Below are 22,663 nucleotides of genomic sequence, written 5' to 3'. Positions count from 1 at the left end.
TTTTTGAGTTGGGTGCTTTATTTTTTTTTCTTTAATTTAAAGTGTGGGAATACCAATAGTTGGGCAGAATGTTGATGACACTATTGATACATTCTAAATTGTCCCCTCCACATATATGCACATTTTTTATAATGTGAATTCTGGGGGAGATTAAATAGCTAAAACTTAATTCTTAAAATAGCATCAGATTTAAATTGAGATTTGCTGAGAGTGGCCTTTAAGCACAAAGATAGACATCTGTTGAAAAGCATCAATTTCCTTTAATTTGAAGACACAAATCGTATGAATTCCTGTAAGAGAAGATTGAATTGGGAGTTGTGGCAAATAGGGCTTCCTTATCTCTGTGGTTGGGTGTTTTAAGAGGTTAATGGGGGGAAAAACATGTCTTACTGGAATATGAAAGAACACTGCATGTCTTGTAAACTTTACTATCCACATGTAATGGACTAGATACTTATCCATTGTCTTATATTTTTGCTACAATATAAGGCAAGCTGAGAATGCATTTTCCTAACTAAAATTGCTATAAGTTTCTTTTCTTTGTATAACATTCCAACTACTTCTCGAAGTAATATAATATTTAACAATCAATGATCAAAGTATTAACTAATATTTCTCTTACTGGAATTTACAATCAAATCAAATTATAATTTGATCATGATGTGAAATATAATATATTATATTACATAATATATTATATTAAAAAACAGTTCTGTGTGAATTCAAGATATCATCTCTAAATGCCCTAGCTATTAACCTTAAGTGATTCTTTATTGCTAAATTTTTGGGGGTCTCCAACATCTTGCAGCTGCTATTTGCATTTACTGCACTTTATTTAGATCTAAGATACAAAGGAGGTTGTGAAAATTTCTGTTTTTCAAAATTAAAGTAATATTTTAGTAAAAATCTTGCATTTTAATAAAATGTATATGTGAACTGAGCAAATACTTTATAGTGAGTGATCAACACAACACAGTTTTGCAAGAATATAATTGATTTTCCTACCTATGTGTATAATAAATGAATTTATATACTTTATCTCATGCTGGAATAAGAGAACATTTATAGTCTATATATTTAGATATATACAGAAATTGCTCTTATATTTGGGTATTACTTAACTATTAGTATAACTGGGTCTATGATCATGTTTATTCACTTCTGATGCACTGCATATATCCAATGAAAAATAAAGCAAAGCAATCTATAAATGGGCATAAAATATGCTTGCATAGAACTTCCAAACATAATACAATGATAAATTATAGTTTCATCTTTAAAAATTATAAAATATTGTGTTACTTAGCTTTATTTAAAAAAAAGACATTATTTTGCCATTTAACTCAGAGAAATTCACATTTTAAACTTACAGTATTTCTTCCACAATATTGTACAAATATGTGCTGCACCCACACTCTGAGCTAAGTAACACTTGTGTAGCATAAGCACTGGAGTCAAAAGACCTAAGTCTGAATATTGCATCTACTAGCTATGTAATCTTAGGCAAGTTACTTACATGGTCTGAGCCACACTTTTCTTTCTGTAAAGTGGCAACAGCTGCTGCAATGGGTTGTGAAACTTAAGTGAGATTTTATTATAATGATTAATTATATAATATTTAATTATTAATCATTTATTTTTAGTGTATAAATATTAATTTATATTTAAACCTATAGAATTAATAATAATGTTTACGTAAATAATTAATAATAAATTAAATATCCCTGTAAAACATTTATCATGGTGACTGGAACATGGGAGATACTGAATTAAATAACTGTTGCTATGTATAATTGAAAAAAAGATCCAGACAGTTACAGATATTATGTTTAGACATATACAGAGTAGAGTCAAGATCACCAAAGGAATCCAGATTTTTAAAATACATTAAGTAAAATGTGACATTAGAAATAGTATCTCATCTCTGCATAGAACTTACAGATTTTCCAAGAACTTTCACATTTTTCACATTTTAGCTCCGGATTAACTCAAATTTGTAGGAAATATATTATCATTTCCATTTTACATGAGTAGAAACAACAGAAAGATTAGTGGATGATAGCTAGTTGGGAATAAATCTATGTCTTAAATTTAAATCTTCTGACTCCAAGGCCAGTAAATTCTGCTAGTAGGCTAGTAAGTGAGAAGCAAGGAGCTTATTTTTTAGGTGAAACAAATCCAAGCTTTATAAGACCTGGAACTTCCTCAATTTAAGGGGGGGTCCTCTTTCAGGAAAAGAATATAAAATGACTATGTAAATAATAGGGTCCCTTACAAGACTTTGGAAGAGGTGTGTAGCTTAAGCTTCATTAATGCATAGTAAATCTATTTCTAGATTTAAATGTTGTCACAGGAATAAAATATTCAAACATATTCTGGTGATGTGACCAAAATATCACATGTACTTGCTTATAAAATAACCAGAAAATATTAGTACCATGCCAAATAGTGATCTAATTGTGTCAGATGGGACACAGCATCTAACAAAAAATACATTACATTATTCAATGAAGTATTTAATTCAGTTAAGGAAGAACACTTCACATTTCTTTTGCCTTCCATTCAATTTCTAAGTGTAGTTTTCATGTTGGGGATTTTTTAAGTTGCATAGAATTTTAATTTAATGCCCTACTTTAGCTTATTTTTTATTCACATACAGCTGGTTATAAAAAATAAAATGTTCTTAATTGGCATGATAGTCATAGCATTCTACAACTTACATTTTTAATGTAATTTTTTTTACTTCTAGCACTTTGATGTCAAGTACTTTTAAACAAGTTCAATGATATAATTTAAAAATTATACTTAATTTGTGATTAACATTTCTAATACCAACTTAAACAACAGATCTAAGAATGCATGCATCCCAATGGACTTTGTCTAGTAGTCATATCATTCCTTTTATGTTTATTTAAGAATACATTACAAATTAAGTACCCTGGGATTTATTTATACTACAATCTAACAACTTAAACACTTTTTTTTCTGTCAATTCTAACTTTGTCTTGGGTTATATTTTTGTAGCTATATTTCTATATATTATCAATGTCATCCTTATTTATTTGAGAGTTTAAAGAGATTAAACTACATTTAAACAGCACTTACATTAACAAAATTATCTGGTTTTTAATTTGTTTTCCAAATATTTACTGGAATAATAATTTTATATCTTTAATATTAGAAGGAATGTTAGAAGTCATCTAGTGAAGTCCAATTCCAGTATTTGATGAGAAAAATGAGCCACAAGGAAGACAAAATGTTGAGAAGAATAACACAGTTGGTGGATTTGCTAAAACTGCAGATGGGCAAAAGTGTTTGAATTCACATTCATAGTTTTCAGATCTATATCACCATCATAGTTTCTTACATCCCATGAATTACATGGGTGTGTGGGGGTGGGTGCGGATGTGCCCCTCACTCTTTCTCTCCCTTTTCCAATCTTCCTCTTCCTTTCACTGCTTCTCTTTCACCTTCTCTCCTCCTACCCTCCCACCCCCACACACACTTTCCACAGATACATACCTACCACAATCACATAAATCATTTCATTTTGTAAAGTTGATTCTACTCAGATGCAAAACAGGATTGTTGGAACAAGCCAGGCCAAGTAAATCCTTTTTTTCCCAGACCCTTTTAATTCGCATGCACAACTTGAACTTATTCTATTTTAAATATATTATAACAAGTACCGTGATGATGAAATATTCTATATGGAATGTCTCATATTTTCTCCCTCTAAATTTAATGCTAATAGTCATTAACATGTGTTCCCAAAAGTTAGATTGATAACCTAACATGAATTCAAGAATGGAAATAAGTAGCTGGATAGATAAAAGCCAAAATTTACACATGTACCTAAAATATCTTAGAAAGTGGTCCCAATTTTTAATTTCTCTTCATTATAAGATATTACTCAAGAAGCATGTTACTTTCTTAGGGTAAAAAGTAAATATAAAAACCACCCTGAAGCATTTTTTCCCTTAGGGATTAATGAGAATTAGCTATCCTACCTTTTGATATAACACACTAACTAACAGAAGGCTAATGCCTATTTGGGCAGCAGATATTGTCAACTCCCCAGTTTTTAACATGCAACTCTACTTGTAAAGCTTTTGGGGTCTCCTCCCATCAGCTGCATTGCTACTCAAAAGATACTCTTAATATCAACATTATTACTTATAAATATTAAAATAGGGAAGAGAACAGTGTCTAAAGTAAGAAAGCAGCTGCTATAACTTGATTAAATTTTTCAAATTACCAATCACTTAAGTGTTTTGACCTACTGCTATTTCAGCCATCTATAGGGTAGGTCTAAAGACAGAATATGATTCAAAATTAGTTTATAATCTAGAAGGGTGGGAAGGGGTGAGAAGTCCCAGAAGGCTGAATATGAGAACACTATGCGTCCTACTCTATAACAGAGTTTCTCAGCCAGCTCAACACTCACTGTATTGCATTTGATTATACTACTGAATATAAAATGGGATAGTTTTGTGAACATGCTTGCTGAAGTTATTTTTATGTTAAATTTCTTTTTGTAAACTTCTAGGTTGAAATAAACCTAAAACGATATCCAACTCCTTACCCAGAGGATTTAAAGAATATGGTAAAATCTGTTCAAAATTTGGTGGGTAAGCCAAGCCATGGAGTGCGTGTTGAGAATTCAAATCCAACTGCTAACACGGAGCAAACTGTGAAAGAAAAATATGAACACAAGTGGCCGGTAGCCCCAAAGGAGATTACAGTGGAGGTATTTGAAGGTTATTGGTAATTGCCAGTGTGGTTTGGATTTTTTGGAATTTTAAATATGTTTTTTAACTGAATAGATCTTCCTTGATAAGTGCATTTTTTTCCTAAAATATAAATGATCTCTCTACTTTTTCAAACTATGAGGGTTGCATTTAATCAATCATAGAAAAAATGATACCCTCATGGCCTAAAATCATTAACATAGCTCCAAAAGTTCCAATACACACAGAATGAATAAGTTCGTCACCCAGCAAGGCCTGGCCAGTGAGTGCGTTATATCATATTAGTGACATTATTTTGGCTACCCCAAACTTTTATTGTATTAATCATTAAGAAAGACTAATCCAAGATTTTCTATTATGCAAATCTCATAAAATTCCTAATTAGATCTAGAGCACAATTTTTAAAATGTTTTTATCTTTGGGTTACAACTTTTCTAGGAAACACCGATTAACAATAAAAAGAGGACATAAGTTTGAAATTTAGATTTATGGAATCTAGTCACGTGAAGCTTAATTCCTATATTTTAGAATGAGTTAGAAATCCATCCTTATTGATTTTGTGGTCTGAAAAGAATTCAACTACACTTATGCCACCTCTACTCTATCATCAACTCTTCAGCTAATTTGGTTATCATATTTTTATCTTCATTAGAAACATAGTTGATCTGAGTACATCTGTAAGTTCACATAACTACTTCTCCAAAATCTAGAGTGGCAAAACTCTTTTACAAATCTGCATCTCAGAGCATCATTTTGTTGCATTTATTAAACACCAACTGCATATGTAACACTGTGCCAAACACTGTGAGAGAGAGAAAAGAAATATAAAATGTGTCTATAATACCCCAATAATTTAAAGCCGATACACTTAAGACACATGAAACAATTAAAGAGCATATTATTTAAAATATGATCACATGGTTAGTTGAGTGATGGAGAATATAATGCTCCAAGTTTAGTTTAGACTGTATATTAAAGGTAGGGTGATTCGGTTAAAGAGGAAAAGGGAGGAGGGCATTCCAAGCAAAGGGAAGATCTTGAGCAAAAATAAGCATAGTGTGCACATCTGCCAGCAGAGGTACCAACCTACCCTAGAGGAGGGGAATACAGCTAGATTTCTAAGGGAAAAAAATTAGCATTCATTTTCATTGTTTTTTGCTTATAAAATCAGTATCATTATACTTTTTCCTTTCCAAAATATTATGCACATATTATAGTAAAGCAACAGACTGTTCTTTTATCTCAAAGATCTCGCTGCAATATAAAGGGGAAGGAAACCAACATTTAGCAGATACACACTAAATACATACATATACGTTTTATATTTAAATATCCTGTAATCACAGTTTAACATCAAAATAACTGGTGGTCATGAAAATCTATAAACTGGATAATTTTACTATAAAATAAGAGTCTAAAATGTCTTCATGTAGGGATGGGATAGATGAGACTTTGGTTATGAATTTAATAATAAATCTTAAAACTGTCTCAAAATCAGGTCAAGCATAACAAATCCAAAATTAGATTTAATGTTTCCTTTGCAAACTTGCTTTTGCTTTCATGTTCCTGACCTTGATCTCACTGGCACCATTATCTTCCATTTCATTCAAGTAGAAATTCGAGAGATGTCCTGATTTCTTTCTCCTTCTTTCTCTCCACTTCCTATCTCTTCCAAATAATTACCAAAGCCTGTGCATTCTCACCTAAGTGTATCATTTCTACCTCCTCAAGCCCTCAACTCTGTCCTGCATTACTATAAAAAAATACCCATTTTTTGGCTTCCCTTGTCCCCAGCCTCCTCATTGCCTTGTCAATGATGTTTCTAAAAAAGAATTCTAATCATTTCCTTGCCCTCCTTAAAAACACTACAGTGACTTCTTATTGCTAAGGCTAAGATTAAAGCTCAACTTTCAGCTTTAAATTTGTCTGTGTGATTTGCACCACCCCTTTCCTAGCTTTCTTCTACTAGTCTTTTCCTCTTGAACAGAAATTTCACTGGTAATTTCAATACTTTATCTAAAATTGAGATTCTAGATCTTCTCTCTCTAACTTTTAACTATCCTACAGCAAAGAGGAACTGTTGCTTTCTGTATTATCCTCCTGCCTCAAATTAACTGCAGCCAAAGTAAAGGGTCACACTCTATTTTTCAATGTCCAGATTTAATAAATGCAGATAACCAAGCATTTAGCTGATCAGTGCATACTAAACATTTATAATATGTTTTGCACTTGTATGCCATTTTTTGAATCATTGTTATTAGTTCACACTGCAAAGGATATGGAAGAGGGTATTATACACTGCATGATATATTTATTCATGTGATTAAATATAGAAAACCCCCCAAAAAAAGAATAAAGGTAGGCATGACCAGAAGTGGAAAACGGAAAAAATAAATAAGGTAAAAACATTACAAATGCAACTAAGGGGAAAAAGGAAAGGTAAATATTTATTGCTCACTTTTATTTTGCCAACTAGATGCCAATAGTTTTAACATACATTATGCCAGACAAAGAACAGGGCTGGCGGAGCCATAAGAAAAAGGAGGACAGGGAGATTTTCCTTTATAATGCCTTGTGCAGTTTGCATTTGCCTTTTCCCCAGATCTCTTTATATGGCTAGCACTTCCTCATCCTTCAAGTTTCAGCTTAAAGGCCACCTCAGCAGGAAGGCCTTCCCTGATCACTCTGATCAGTTGGACCCTCTGATATCCTCTATCATGTCACATTGTCACATTAAATATAATGAACAGTTATGATTACTTTGTTTATTGACTTCAGACTGTGAGTTTCATGAAGGCAGGGATGCTTTCTTTCTTGTCCATCCTTGTATTGCCTGAGTCTAGCACAGTGCCTAGGATAGAGTAGGAGCAAAATAAATATTTGTCGAATAAATGAATGATTGATATAGTCCAGTATAATGACTCTGGTAACATGTCTGTCTCTCCATTCAATTAGATATTCATTGAAATCAAGGACAATTTCTGAGTTTTTTTGAATTAATAATTAATTGATACCTATCCACACTTCATCACCTATGTGTTCAATACACTCTTGGTATATAAATGCCCACAGCGTCTCAGTGATGTTATGGTGATCCTAGACCAAAATAAATACCTAGGAGTTTCATTTAAGTTGTTATATCCAAACAGCTTAGTAAATATTTATGCCCTACTTTGTGGTCATTTGAAAAAATCAATACACATAAGTTGAAAGATAAAATAATATTTTTACCTTATTCTTAAGAAATCAAAGCCAAAATATTAATGGCATACATGCACCTGTTAAACACCACCTATCTTCTCACAGCTAGGAATCATAGTAGACACCACAATTTTAATTTCTGTTTATCATTGATTTTCAAATGCCACTTGGTTTTTTATCACAGCAACCACCAAAAACCCAGCTTCACAAGGATTTTCTTTTTTTTTTTTTTCCTTTTTCTTTTGAGACGGAGTCTTGCTCTGTTGCCAGGCTGGAGTGCAGTGGTGCGATCTCAGCTCACTGCAACTTCCGACTCCCTGGTTCAAGCGATTCTCCTGCCTCAGCCTCCTGAGTAGCTGAGATTACAGCCACGTGCCAGCACAGCCAGCTCATTTTTGTATTTTTAGTAGAGACGGTGTTTCACCATGTTGGCCAGGATGGTCTCGATCTCCTGACATCATAATCCACCCACCTTGGCCTCCCAAAGTGCTGGGATTACAGGCGTGAGCCTCCACTCCCAGCCAAGGATTTTCATCAAAAAGAATGTGCGATCTAATGTTGTAACTGAGAGCTACCTCAAGCTAGCCATTTGCACAGTGTCTGTCTAATGTCAATTATTGCTTCGTTTCCCTCAAACATTTAATGTAACTCACAGTGTCCCTGTTAATTGCAACAACACCCATGGGTGCCTCAGAGTACAGTTTGAGAATCAAGGGGTAGGGCTTTTAAATCTAGCAGACATGAATTGAAATCTTGGCTCCACCTTGTGACCTTGACAAGTCAAGTCTCTAAAACCTTTCTGATCCTTGGTTTCTTTATCTTAAAAAAAAAAGCACAAAACAGAAAATATGGTAACACCTATTTATATACAGCTCCAAGCACAGTTATTGACACAGAGGAAGCCTACAGTAAATAATTCCCTCTTCTTTTTCAAGAGAATTATGTGCCAATTCCTTCCCCATCCTCCTTTAATCCTTCTGCAAGTAACTACCAAGATACCTGTTCACCATCCAAAAATGTTCTGCATTTTTCCCTTTGTTAGGGGACTCAGCCCAGTTTTTTTCTATAGAGGAACATCTTTCTTCCAGTAACAGAGAATTGTCGATTACCCTCAAAATTTTCCTTAAATTACTTTTATTCATGCTAGGCCTAGACTCTCAAAAGCTCAGAAATAAGCTTGCTTTCTTTCCTTTGACTTCTTCCTGAGGCTTCTTTTCTTTATGGCAGTAGCAGCCAAGATGCAGTTTGAACAGTGGAAGGGCAATTGTGAGAAAAAGGACATTTTACCTTTTCTTTCCCTCTCATTTCTGTCTCCTCACCAGAAAGAAAATATGGTTCAATGTACTTACAATGGAATACCCACTAAATTCTGTTTTCTACCAAAAATTTCCTCTGTCGTTGCCCATAGAAGTAGTCCCCAAAACTTTGCCCACTTTTCCAAAAGGAACTCAATTCCTCTAGCCTCTATAAAAGAATTTATAGAAACAAAATTAGTGATTTATTTCCTTTGTTGGATAGTTAACTTTACTTTGTGAAACCCATGTGAGAAATGAGCTGTTCTCAGGATAGACAATACAGCATACACAGTATCACATAGATCTTTGAGTAGCACAGATCCCAGTTCAAATTTTGGCTTTACCACTTATTAGGTTTGTGACTTAGAATTACGATTTTACCTCACTGAGCCTCCATTTCCTTATCTGCAGAACAAAAAATGATGATAATAAATAAATACCACATAATGATAAAAAATAAGGTTGTCTTTTAAATAACTAACAAGGATAATATAGATAGAGTGTTTAGCATAGCAGCACCGCAGCAGATGTAATCAGTGCCATGTAATTTATGGCCATTATCATCATTGTCGTCATTATCATCATTGTCATCATCATCATCATCACTTCGTTCATAAGGGTAAGAGAATCTACTCAGATCAGTGCAAATTCATCATTCTTGTTTCAATAATGTCCTTCTAAGAAGAAATACAAGTTCATAATTAGCTGATAATCATCCTCTCTTCCTGGTCACTAAGGCTGTTTTTGATTCACAATAGAAATTCTGAAACAGGATCAGAAACTTGAACCTGGGTCAAACCAGAGCTACCATGCAGAGTTCCGGTCATAATTTTGGTATACAAGTTTGAAAGTCAAATCAATACAAACAAGATGACCTGAGTACTGAATGTGTAGAACATAAGGGAAAAAAGCAAAACCCATAATTATGTTAACATTCTGTACTTGTACAACTATTTGGTTTGCTTTTTTGTGTTTCTATTCTATTTTTGTTTCTCTTTTGAATAAAACAAAATTCCCATTCTTGTAATTAGGTATCATAGGAATATTTTTAAATTATTATTTCAACAAATAACTTACCTTTAGATTCATAGAATGTTAGTACTAGACAGGAATTGGCACTAATTCCTATTACTGATTACCTTTATTTTAATGATGATAATGCCCAGAGAAGTACACTGACTTGCCCAAGGTGACCTGATTAATAAAATATAAAAATAGAAATAGGATGAAAATATGACACCTTGTAACAAATTTTTTGGCAAGTCAGCATATTTTATGCCTTTCAGGGTACTGTTTCTCAAACTCATATCTTCTTATAAATTTCTCCAAAGGTATATAAAGGCTTTTATCCTCCATTCTGTCACCTTAAAACTGTCATACATTTCTTATGCTAAATCTTTGAACTAACTTTCAAAATCAATCAAAATGAATAATATGTACCCTCTGAAATAATTTTCAAAATCAATCAAAATAAAGAAAATATGGCCTCTTTAAAAGGATTTATAAAAAAAAAAGTCAGCGATTAATTTCTTTTGTTGAGTAGTTATCTTTCCTCTGTGAAGCCCGTGTGAAAAATGAGCTTTACTTAGGATAGGCAATATGGCATACACAGTATCACATAGAACACCTTTGAGTAGCAAATATAGCCTCTTCAACTACTGAATTTTCCATTCTACTCCTTTTCCTGTTCCTCTTTGCAATCTGATACCTCATTTTAAGTTCTTTGTGTGCTCACAGCTGAGCTCACCAGGAGGCAGCACAAGGTAAGGAAAGATCACTGGAATGGAGCCCAGGAGAATCCTGCTGCAGTGCTGGGTCTTCGTCTAATCATCTGTGTAACCTAGGCCTAAGCTGAGTCTCAGAACCCGCCTCTAGAAAACAAAAGTGTTGGACTAAATGATCTTTCCCTTTTCTTTTATTGAAATATTCTATTTAAAAAATTAACAAGTAACAGATATACCCAGGTTTTTCAGGCAAATATTTCCATACAAGCCTAACCCAAAAGAATCCCAAAAGATAGAACTTAAATCAAGACGTGCTTCTCTGCAATAACCAAAGACCTGAGCATGTCACTACGGGGGTCCTTGGCAATATATAAAATTTATAGTAAGAGTTTCTGCCTGTTCATTATACCAACCGATTACTTTTAAGACAGGACTTTTTAAATTTACAATATTTTTGTCCTCAAGTATATTTTTTTCTCTGATTTAACAAAATATTTCTAAATATTTTACATTAGTGCCCCAAACTCACAAGATACTAATGAATTAAAAAGCTGAAAATTCTCATTTGAATTAAAATTAATTTTAAGGGAAAAGAAGACATAACGATAGCTGCTATGCATAAATATATATCACTACTTATGGGCATAGATAATGCATTTTTGTATCTAGAAGAAAGTGAGAATTTGGTATTTTACCTTCCCCTAATGCTCTCCACCCTGCCTGGTTAACTGAAAATAGTAATTTGAATTGTGGAAGTTTAAAATCTTGGGTTTTCTACATGTTTATTTGTCATTATGAAGTTATAGTCGTGTATCGATGTTGCTTGTTACACTCAAAGAAGGGATATAGAATGAAGATTTAGCATGCTAGATTAGGTGTGAGAAAACCAGGAACCTCTGGAAGAACACATGATAGAACTTGAGAAATTGAGGAGATGATCACCTGGGATACAATAGAAAGTTAGGAGGAAAGCGGTGAGAAGAGCAGGATTTATAGGACCCGACAGTGAAGTAATGTAGCTAGGGATGCACCAAAAAAAAAAAAAAAAAAAAAAAAAAAAAAAAAAATCTTAATTGGTCAGTGATATACTTTCCTCTTAAAACTCTTAGAGTTAACCACTTAGAACAATTACATGTGTATATATCATATTTGTGTGAATCATACTGCTCATATATGGCTTATCATAATTCAGTCTGGTGTTCTAATGAGTTATAGCTCATCTCTCCAACTAGATTATAAACTCCCAGAGGGCACCAGCCACATTTTGTCTTTCTTTGGAACCTCCACAGTTCATTGCACAGTGCCAGGCATATAAACAACATGCAAGAAAAATTGATGAATAAATGGACTCACTTACATTAGAAAAAAAAAATTTAATGCTTAACTCAGAGATACATATGGTTTATTTCTCCCAGTGCCTCACAGTGAACTGAATTCTAGAGTCACATTTTTTAATCTGAGCCAAATAAAGATACTGCCACTTTGGTTAACCATTGTTTAAATGTTTACTTTCCTTGTCCTGTATTATTATATCTCTCAGGATTCTTTTGTTCATCCAGCTAATGAAATGAGGATTGGGGAACTTCACCCTTCATTAGCTGAGACCCCTCTGTACCCACCCAAACTTGTTCTGCTAGGGAAGGACAAAAAAGGTAACACTGTGAACCCAATGTGGAAAATATGCTACAAATGCATGTGCATGATGAATCGCCAGTTGTAAATTATGATACACCATATTCTATACAAATGTTTTACAAATATGCATTTCTAACCTTAATCGGTATGGTTTCCATTTTTCATACTTGCTTTTCCGTGTAATTGTCACTGTCATAGCATTATAACATTTTCCCCTTTAAATTTCAGAATCAACTGATGAGTCTGAAGTTGACAAAACTCACTGTCTGAATAACAGTGTTTCCTCAGGCACTTACTCAGACTACTCGCCTTCCCAGGCTTCCTCAGGATCCTCTAATACCCGGGTTAAAGTGGGGTCCTTGCAGACAACAGCTAAAGATGCAGTACATAATTCTTTGTGGGGTAACAGGTGTGTTTAGAATTCCCTCCTTTTGTTCCCAAACGTTTATTTTCAGCAACTTTTTAAAAAATGGAATCTTCTTAATTTTGGAATTGTATTCAGCACACAAGTGGCATAGAAGACAGAAGGGGCAGGTAAGCAAATGTTGTTCGCCTGGGACTGCCAGGAACAGATGAATCCACCTTACAGGGAGAGGCCATTGGTTAAGGAAGACATGGTAGGAGTTATCAGGATGAGATGGTAGAACAAAAAATTTAAAAAATAAAAAAAAATGTGTTTGCCCACTGATACTTATTGATGAGACATGGATGTTTTAACATACAAAATGGCATTATGAATTAAAATAAAATGCCAGTAAAACACTTAGGTGTCTGGTCCAGAGTAAGTGTTCAATAAATTTTCATTGCTATCGTCATCATAATTTTATCACCACCTGGAAAAGTCAGGATGTATTTTTAAGTACTTAATCTTTCCAAAATGCCTCCTCCTCTATATTACTCTAATTTTACAGATGAAAAAACAAAAACCACACACAGAGCACAATAAAGTGACTCAATAAGGCACTGTTTTCCCAGTTCTAATTCCATTTTGTAACTTGTTGCTATGTTTTACACTACAAATAGCAAATTAAAATTGTTATATAGGTAGTCAATAACTTTTACTCATATTTTACTGATAATATTGCCACTGTTGGCAATCTCTTCTTTAGTAATTCATGAGTAACTTTTCCTAATCATTGATGCTCATAATAAAAATCATAACTCTTTCAGTTTGTAAATTCATTATTTGCATTGTCTCAGTATCTGCTAGAAATAACATGGTCAGTGGTACAAACATGTCAATGATCTAAAGTCATAATATAATTTACATTCTACAAAACATACCTGAATATGCTCCCTATACAATAGCATTTAGTGTCTTCAAAACCTGACCTTCAAATAAAAGTCATCTGAAGACAATTTAGATTCATCAGATACACCAAGCATTTGTAAGAAAGGTACTCTCAGCCAATAGTTTGAAATGTACCAAATCAGAATCTCCAGGAATGGGTATCAGGAATCATATGATTCTAATTATCAGTCAGGTTTCAAGACCATTACTTAAGAACTACATATTTCCTTCATCGATTCCTTCAACAAATGTGTATTTAATACCTACTATGTGCCAGGCATTAGTCTAGGCCTGCAGAGAAAAAGATCTCTACCATTGTGAGTTTATATTCTAGCAGAGGACACAATACAAGATACAATACACGTAATAGATAAGTAAATTATATAGTATATTAGAAGGTGATTATTACTAGGAAAAAATAAAAGTTAAAGCAGGATAAAGGGATGGATTTTTAAAATATGAAATAATAATACTATCTTAATCATAAGTCAGGTGAGGATTACTGATCAGTTAAACAAAGGATGATGGCCCTCTTTGCTGCTTGTTCTCTTTCTGCCAAAGACCCAACTCTTCGTCCTTTTCAATTTCTTCTTCCCATTGTGTTCACAGGATTGCACCATCTTTCCCACAGCCTCTTGATTCGAAGCCATTACTCAGCCAGCGGGAGGCTGTTCCCCCAGGCAATATACCACAGCGTCCTGACCGGCTGCCCATGAGTGATACTTTCACTGACAACTGGACTGATGGCTCGCATTATGACAACACAGGGTTTGTTGCTGAGGAAACCACAGCCGAGAATGCCAACAGTAATCCTCTCTTAAGTTCGAAATCTAGAAGCACATCTTCGCATGGACGCAGGCCTTTGATCAGGCAAGACAGGATTGTTGGTGTTCCCCTGGAACTCGAGCAGTCTACACACAGACACACACCAGAAACAGAAGTGCCTCCTTCCAATCCTTGGCAGAATTGGACCAGAACCCCTAGTCCGTTTGAAGACAGGACCGCTTTTCCTTCCAAATTAGAGACAACCCCCACTACCAGCCCATTGCCTGAAAGGAAAGAACATATAAAGGAATCTACTGAAATACCTAGTCCTTTTTCTCCAGGCGTACCATGGGAGTATCATGATTCCAATCCCAACAGGAGTCTTAGTAATGTCTTTTCTCAAATCCACTGCCGCCCGGAATCTTCTAAAGGTGTTATTTCAATTAGCAAAAGCACAGAGAGGCTTTCCCCCCTAATGAAAGATATCAAGTCTAATAAATTCAAAAAGTCACAGAGTATCGATGAGATTGACATTGGTACATATAAGGTGTATAACATACCATTAGAAAACTATGCTTCTGGGAGTGATCACTTAGGAAGCCACGAACGACCAGATAAGATGCTGGGACCAGAGCATGGTATGTCCAGTATGTCTCGAAGCCAGTCAGTCCCAATGCTGGATGATGAGATGCTCACCTACGGAAGTAGTAAGGGGCCACAACAACAAAAAGCTTCTATGACAAAAAAAGTCTATCAGTTTGACCAAAGCTTCAATCCTCAAGGATCAGTGGAAGTGAAAGCCGAAAAGAGGATACCACCCCCTTTTCAACACAATCCCGAGTACGTGCAACAGGCCAGCAAAAACATCGCCAAGGATTTGATTAGTCCTAGAGCTTACAGAGGATACCCACCGATGGAGCAAATGTTTTCATTTTCTCAGCCATCTGTGAATGAGGATGCTGTGGTGAATGCCCAGTTCGCAAGCCAAGGGGCCAGGGCGGGCTTCCTGAGAAGGGCCGACTCCCTGGTGAGCGCCACAGAAATGGCCATGTTTAGAAGGGTCAATGAGCCTCATGAGCTGCCCCCAACTGATAGGTACGGCAGACCCCCATATAGGGGAGGGCTGGATCGCCAAAGCAGCGTTACAGTGACTGAGTCCCAGTTCCTGAAAAGGAATGGCAGGTATGAAGATGAACACCCTTCATATCAAGAAGTGAAAGCTCAGGCGGGAAGTTTTCCGGTTAAAAACCTTACCCAAAGGAGGCCATTGTCTGCGAGAAGCTACAGTACAGAGAGTTACGGTGCCTCCCAAACCAGGCCAGTTTCAGCTAGGCCTACTATGGCAGCTCTTTTGGAAAAAATACCATCTGACTATAACTTGGGTAACTATGGTGACAAGCCATCAGATAACAGTGATTTAAAGACGAGGCCTACTCCTGTGAAGGGAGAGGAGAGCTGTGGTAAAATGCCTGCAGACTGGAGACAACAGCTGCTTAGACATATAGAAGCTAGACGGTTAGACAGGGTATGTCTGGTGTTTCTCTGTAAGAATATCCCTCCTGCCTTTAGTGTTACTTTATTGGCATTTCTAAGCACATGTAGTGAAGCATGAACTACATGAATGAATTAGATGATCAGTATTTTATTTATCTTTATATTGTGGGGAAAATGGATCATAATAGTTTTTCATGGATGTGGCTAAATGCTCTTTGAGAGTTCATAACCTGCAGGTGAATTATTCATCAAACCTAACCCAAATATTTTTAGTAAGAAAGAATTCAACTCCATTAGAGGGGATGGTGCTTCAAATGCTTTCTAGCCATTAAGGCAAAATGCCTCTCCTAGGACGCAAAACTGTTCTCTAGTGACCTAAAGAGTATGATTTTTATTGAACCTATAAAAAGTGGATATTTCCCCCGTTTCTGGATGGACTCACTTATATTAAAGTCAGGCCTAATTTGTTTATAAAATTTGCACATAGTTACTGCTATGGGACTACTAGTTATTATTTCTAATGAGCAATAATTTTCCCAACAAGAAACAGAAAAATAAGCAGGGATTGAATGCCCTCCTACACATTATTTTATTTAATAAAAATCCTGCCATTTAGAATGTTGGTTTTTATATAGAAAGAAATATTTAAATTCAGATTATACTACAGACAACAAAAATAGTTGATGTCTTTATGAAGACAACAAACAAAAAATTAGTATGTATATTGCAGCAAAAAAGAAAATTAATTCTAGTTCAGTTAAAAATTGAGTCACAATAGGCGAGGCATGGTGGTTCATGCCTGTAATCCCAGCACTTTGGGAGGCCGAGGCGGGCGGTCAGGAACTCGAGACCAGCCTGGCCAACATGGTAAAACCCCATCTCTACTTAAAATACAAAAAAAATTGGCCAGGCATGGTGGCGCATGCCTGTAATCCCAGCTACTTGGGAGGCTGAGGCAGGAGAATTGCTTGAACCCAGGAGGTGGAGGTTGCAGTGAGCTGAGATCACACCACTGCCCTCCAGCCTGGGTGACAAAGTGAGACTCTGTCTTGGGGAAAAAATAAATAAATTGTGTCCACAATAAAGCATGTAATATGCAGGGATCAGGGACAGAAAAAAAAATCATATGATGCCTAGAATTACATTTTGTTGCCTGTTTGAATCTCTCTAAGAGAAACCTGTACTCATTTTCTAGAACTATCTTCAATTGACCATCGTCATTCAGTGTACTTTGTGGCTTTTAGGGTAGAGGGCTTAATGTGCTCTGCATTGACATTAGAATCTTAAAGATCTTTTTTGTGAAAATGGGGCTTTTTGTTCTCATTTTCTAGGGCTGAATGCTCAGTGTAAATTGGGGATCTGGGTAATAATATACTATCGCATTGTCTCACTCAATAGTTTTATTATTTTATTTGGTGTCCTGCTAAAAGCACAGGTCACTGCATTTATTAGGTATTTCTTTAATACTGAATTTTATGTTTACAGGTTTACTCTTTTCAAATAATTATATTGCTTGTAGGTCGTGTCTACATGACAAGAAAACAATTTTTTTTAGGGAAGGAGTGAACTAATAAATGTGGGTGTGGGTGTTAGTTTCTCAATGTGGAAATTCGTTCTGCCTTGCAAAATATTTCATCAGAATGTCTGTTTCAAATAGGTTTGCTCAGTCCCATTGAAGGGAGCCTCATCAAAGCCTCATGACTGGCTGTCAGTGGGAGACACCTGGTCGGTTGTCACCATGCCTTACCTCAAGTATACCCTCCATGTAGACAGATAACTTGGAGGGCGAAAATATTTGGGGCCAAATAATACAGTACAGTTTGGGAACTCTGGCCTCGTGTAGACACGACCATACGTAACAGGGTAAGATGAACTAGTCAAGAAAGGTTATAAGAAGCTTTTTGGAGCATATGTACAATGACTAGTAATTTGAGGCAACAGAGGAATGAGTGAAAACAACTAATGAAAAGGAAAAGATAAAATTCTAAGCATTTGGTTCCATCACTTAGTTACTGGTGTCCCAGATCAATGGTTCCTCTCCTTTGACCCCAGCGACTGAAAAGTGGGCGACTCCTCTAGATGAAGCAAGAATTTTAAGTAGGAATATAGGGTTAGGGGAGAGAGATTTGAATCAGCAAAAGTTTGGAGGCCCTGCCTATCCCAGATAACAAAAAGCAAACTCATGTATTTTTCATTGCTATGATGACACTTCCCTTCTGAGTTGATCTTCATACAACCTCTGTTTGTGTACAGTTCCCTAGGTGTCTTTCATTTTTCAAAGGAATTTCAATGTACATTCAATAGCTTCTCATTTAATTCCAAGAAATTAACTTACCTTAGAGTATTGCTTTGAGTCATCAGATCCTAGAAGCTCTTTCTTTTGTTTTCTCCAAGTCACATTTCTTTCTGTCTTTCAGTTGAGTTACTGAGCTATTCAGGCTATATCTTTCATAAAACTTCCCAGCTACTCAACAAGATGAATTCAGGGTACTGAAGCACGGGCTTATTATGTAAAACCAGTTTCGACATAGCTGTGCTACTTAACATTCTGTCCAAAGGCAGACTGCACCAGAGAAATAATGTGCTTCTTTCCCAGTGAAATTTAATTGGGTCATTTGAACCCTGAAAATCAAATAGTTACACAAGAAATTACAAGATCTCTGTCCATTCTACGTAAAAGACAATTGCCTAGAGACTTGGACATTGGATAAGCTTAACAGTTCAACATAATGTTGGTGAAAGATCTAAGTGTTGACCTTGAAGAGGCAGCTCCAAGAACTACCCTAGATAAAAGATGCTTGTTTCCTCTTTTAGTTTAACCACAAGACCCATGCTTTCACTGCAGAGCCACACTATGACAGGGAATTTAAAACATGAACCCATATGTCTGAGACTGCTTCTGTTCTGCAGAAGCTGAGAGAGCACTAGACTGGAGGAATTTTAAACCTTAAGGAATTTTCCAAGTGCTAGATTGAGATGTTCAGTGTCTTTTTCAATTTTGGCATGGTGACAATGGAAAATCTCTATATGAAATAATAATGAATCCATAACAAATATGATTGGTAGACAAGCACACAATCAGGAGTATAATAATCTTTCAGCTTCACTCAATGAAACTTTGATGCTAAAAATCATTACTTTGATAATATTGCTCTCAGAATAGAATACCTGCCTGCTGCTAATGTTCAGTAATATTTGGCTTAGAAAAAGTGTGCTAAGTTAACTTCTGTGATTTTTTTTTTTTTCCAAAATGAGAGAATTACTTAAAGGGGCCAAATGCTGTCAATGATTACATTTCCATTGTAGATTGAAGGAGGAGATTGTACTGTGCAAACAATTTGATAACAGGGTATCTAAAATTTTACATCTAATTTTCAAATAAAGTTTTATAGGAAAAAAATTATCTATCAGTCACTTAAATGCAAATACCACCAGAGTGTTCTATAGGTATTTGTATATATTAGATAATTAGCATTAATAAATCAATAAATTATAATTGCTTTAATATTACTATGAAATTTCTTTAGTTTAAAATATAATTTTTAAGAAACAAAAAATAGAATATTTGGATCCACATAAAATGTATTTGATTGGTTTAGCTGAATTAATAAGTAAGTTCAATCAAGCCTATGGTAAGCTCAAATGGCATTTTGACCAGCTGTTTTTCTGAGTTGCTGTAATTATGCCTACAGACTGAGCAATGAAGGAGACTGATTTTGGCTTTAACATTGCAATGCATTAGCTTAAGACAAAATTAGAAACTAATATTTGTCTTTCACAAGTGATGATCTCACAATGTGAAAGAGAACAAAGATCTGCAACTGGTAAAATTTAAGATCTCACTGTTCGAATTTTTAAATGAATAGACTACCACAGACGAATAATACTTGTCCAAAGTCACTACTATCACGATGTATAAGAGACAGAATTTATGACGTTGAGTTAGCAGCAGATGTAAAACAGAATGTATCTTCTTTGCTTTTTGTCTTTTCTGTAGTTTTGGATGGTACTCATTATGTGCATAACTAACACTGTTTACTGTATGCTTCTGTCTGATCAAGTGCATGTTTTTTTAAAAAGTTACTGTTTGCCTGCCTAAAGTTAAATGTTATAAATTTAAACATGTTCATGTAATTTATCAGTTTGTTGAGCATGTGTTCACACCCTGTCACATGATTATTTCCTCTACTCAGAATGCTGCTTACAAACACAATACAGTTAACCTTGGCATGCTGCCCTATGGAGGTATTTCAGCAATGCATGCAGGCAGAAGCATGACTTTAAACTTGCAGACTAAGTCTAAATTTGATCATCAAGAACTACCTCTTCAGAAAGTAAGTATGGACTGCCCTACATGTGTCAGCATACCAAAGCCAATTAATGTTGTTTGTTCACTTAATGTGTTTAGGCTATACATACAACCCTGCTTACTATAGGCTCCTATGAGTCCAAAAAGCACAAGGGCAAGTAATGTAGAGCCTGAACTCTTAGCCGCTAAATGAATATTTGTAGCTGGACTGATTATCAGATTCCTGCTTTTTGGATTGAGCTTTGCTTTTTGGATTGAGCAGGTACATGGCTTTTTGTGTTGCTTCAAGGTTCATTTTTCTTATTATTCATTTCCTTTTTTCCTCCTTTGTTTTTCTTTATTTTGTGTTTATATATATGTTTTTTACTTTTTTGGAGATAGTCCTATCGTCCTGGTGATGCATTCTGAGAACAGAGCTCAAAATTATTGTTGGATTTCAACTGATTCTTTTGGAAAAGACATAGATTCCTAAATGAGGAGAATTAAGTAGCTGGTACTTATAAGTGCTTCTTCAGCCCATTTTTTTGCGGGAACTGTAACACAGAAGAAAAATATGAGAAACAAGTTTGTGGCTTAGGAAACAAGGTTAGTGGAAAAGTAGCAAGTTTGCATGGTATTAGATGAAAATGTGGGAACACTGAAAGGGAATATACTGCAAGAGGAAACATTTCCATTGTTAAAGGAAAATTTCTGTTTGTTTAATTCAGCCAAAACTGAGAATGCACATTTTACATTTAGATCGATTAATGCCTTCTGTCTTAGTTACATTTTAGTGGAAACCAATGAGTCATTTTCACAGTATGTCATTATGCCTATATATTTATATAGTCATTAGCCTAGTAAGTTTTTATGAAAAAGCAGTGCAAAGTAGGGATAATAGAATGACAGTAACTTCTAAACACTTCTTCCCTCTTAATAAAGTGAATGAACATTATGACTCACCCCATCAAAATGAGGGTCATAAGACCTCAAATTCCTGTTTTATTGTTAATCTAGTTTTTTAATAACATTCCCAAACCATGGACAGTTTGGTTCATACTGTGAGTAGAATAACAAAATCAAGAAGACATTTATAGCCACAGCTTTTTTATCACTCACCGTAACTTTAAAAAAAAAAAAAACACTAAATTGAAAACTTTTGAATGTTGTTTTTGCTGTGCCCGGTCTATACTGCAGGACCAGTGGAGTGCTGGTAACTTTCTCTCCAAGGAGAAAGACAAGGCCTTGATTTGTGGTATCTGCCAACATCAGCAATATAAATACTCTCCCTATGGCTAATTTCAAGGTACCAACTTAATGTGACTGAACTTAGAATTGGGAAGATTCACGTGCAGTTGACTCTCATGAGCCAGTACAAATTGGCTCCAACACACCATCAGCATGACTATTTTTACTTGAGTTCCTACTTTAATGGAACCTGTTCTTCATGTCCTCTCAGATGCCCAAGACTCTCATCCTCTTCCCTAAAACAAAACCAGTTTTCAAAAAGACCTTGAAACTTAACTGCATTAAGGAATAGATGAGATATCACAACTTTAAATAGGCACCTTTCTTATAGGGCTTGCTAATTAAATAGAAATCAAACCTTGTATTAGTCTGCTCTCACACTGCTAATAAAGACATACCCAAGACTGGGTAATTTGTAAAGGAAACAGGTTTAATTGACTTACAGTTCCACATGGCTGGGGGAGCCTCACTATCATGGTGGAAGGCGAAGGAGGAGCAAGGTCACATCTTACATGGCAGCAGGCAAGATTGCTTGTGCAGGGGAACTCCCATTTATAAAACCATCAGATCTCATGAGACTTATTCACTACCATGAGAACAGTATGGAGGAAACTGCCCCCATGATTCAATTGTCTCCACCTGGCCCCACCCTTGACACATATGGATTATTACAATTCAAGGTGATAGTTGGATGGGAATACAGCCAAACCATATCAAACCTTTAAACTAAAAAAAATGAATTTCAAAATTCAGTGAACAAATTAAAGAGATCTTGGCATGATGGAAGCTATTGCCTGAACCCCCCTGAAGTTATATCATATGAAGATGCCCCATTTGGCTTAATTTTTGGCCATATTTACTTATCAATCTGTATGACAATATAGATATATACAGTATCTGAAAATGCCAATACACTTGAAACAGTGTTTCCTAACATCTAAATTACTCTCCAGATATAAATTAGATATCAC

General features: G+C 35.2%; 1 protein-coding gene across 9 annotated transcripts in view; it reads left to right on the top strand.

Annotated features, from left to right (window-relative positions):
- The window catches only part of LRRC7 (leucine rich repeat containing 7), a 577,334-nt gene that overhangs the window by 453,930 nt on the left and 100,741 nt on the right, over positions 1 to 22,663 (top strand). For 6 of the 9 annotated variants that reach the window (XM_055117394.2, XM_034967334.3, XM_055117378.2 and 3 more), the window contains 5 exons: positions 4,550 to 4,750; positions 12,512 to 12,623; positions 12,835 to 13,015; positions 14,507 to 16,187; positions 20,350 to 20,490. In XM_055117394.2, coding sequence (XP_054973369.1) covers positions 4,550 to 4,750; positions 12,512 to 12,623; positions 12,835 to 13,015; positions 14,507 to 16,187; positions 20,350 to 20,490 — 2,316 coding nt within the window. Of the gene's footprint in view, positions 1 to 4,549; positions 4,751 to 12,511; positions 12,624 to 12,834; positions 13,016 to 14,506; positions 16,188 to 17,813; positions 19,641 to 20,349; positions 20,491 to 22,663 lie in introns of those variants that run through there. The other 3 variants (XM_034967349.3, XM_034967343.3, XM_063607302.1) reach the window with 2 other exon arrangements.

This window comes from Pan paniscus, chromosome 1 (assembly GCF_029289425.2).
Source record: "Pan paniscus chromosome 1, NHGRI_mPanPan1-v2.0_pri, whole genome shotgun sequence".
Lineage (NCBI taxonomy): Eukaryota > Metazoa > Chordata > Mammalia > Primates > Hominidae > Pan > Pan paniscus.
The sequence above is the reverse complement of the archived record's forward strand: the minus strand, read 5'-3'. Positions and strand labels throughout refer to the sequence as shown.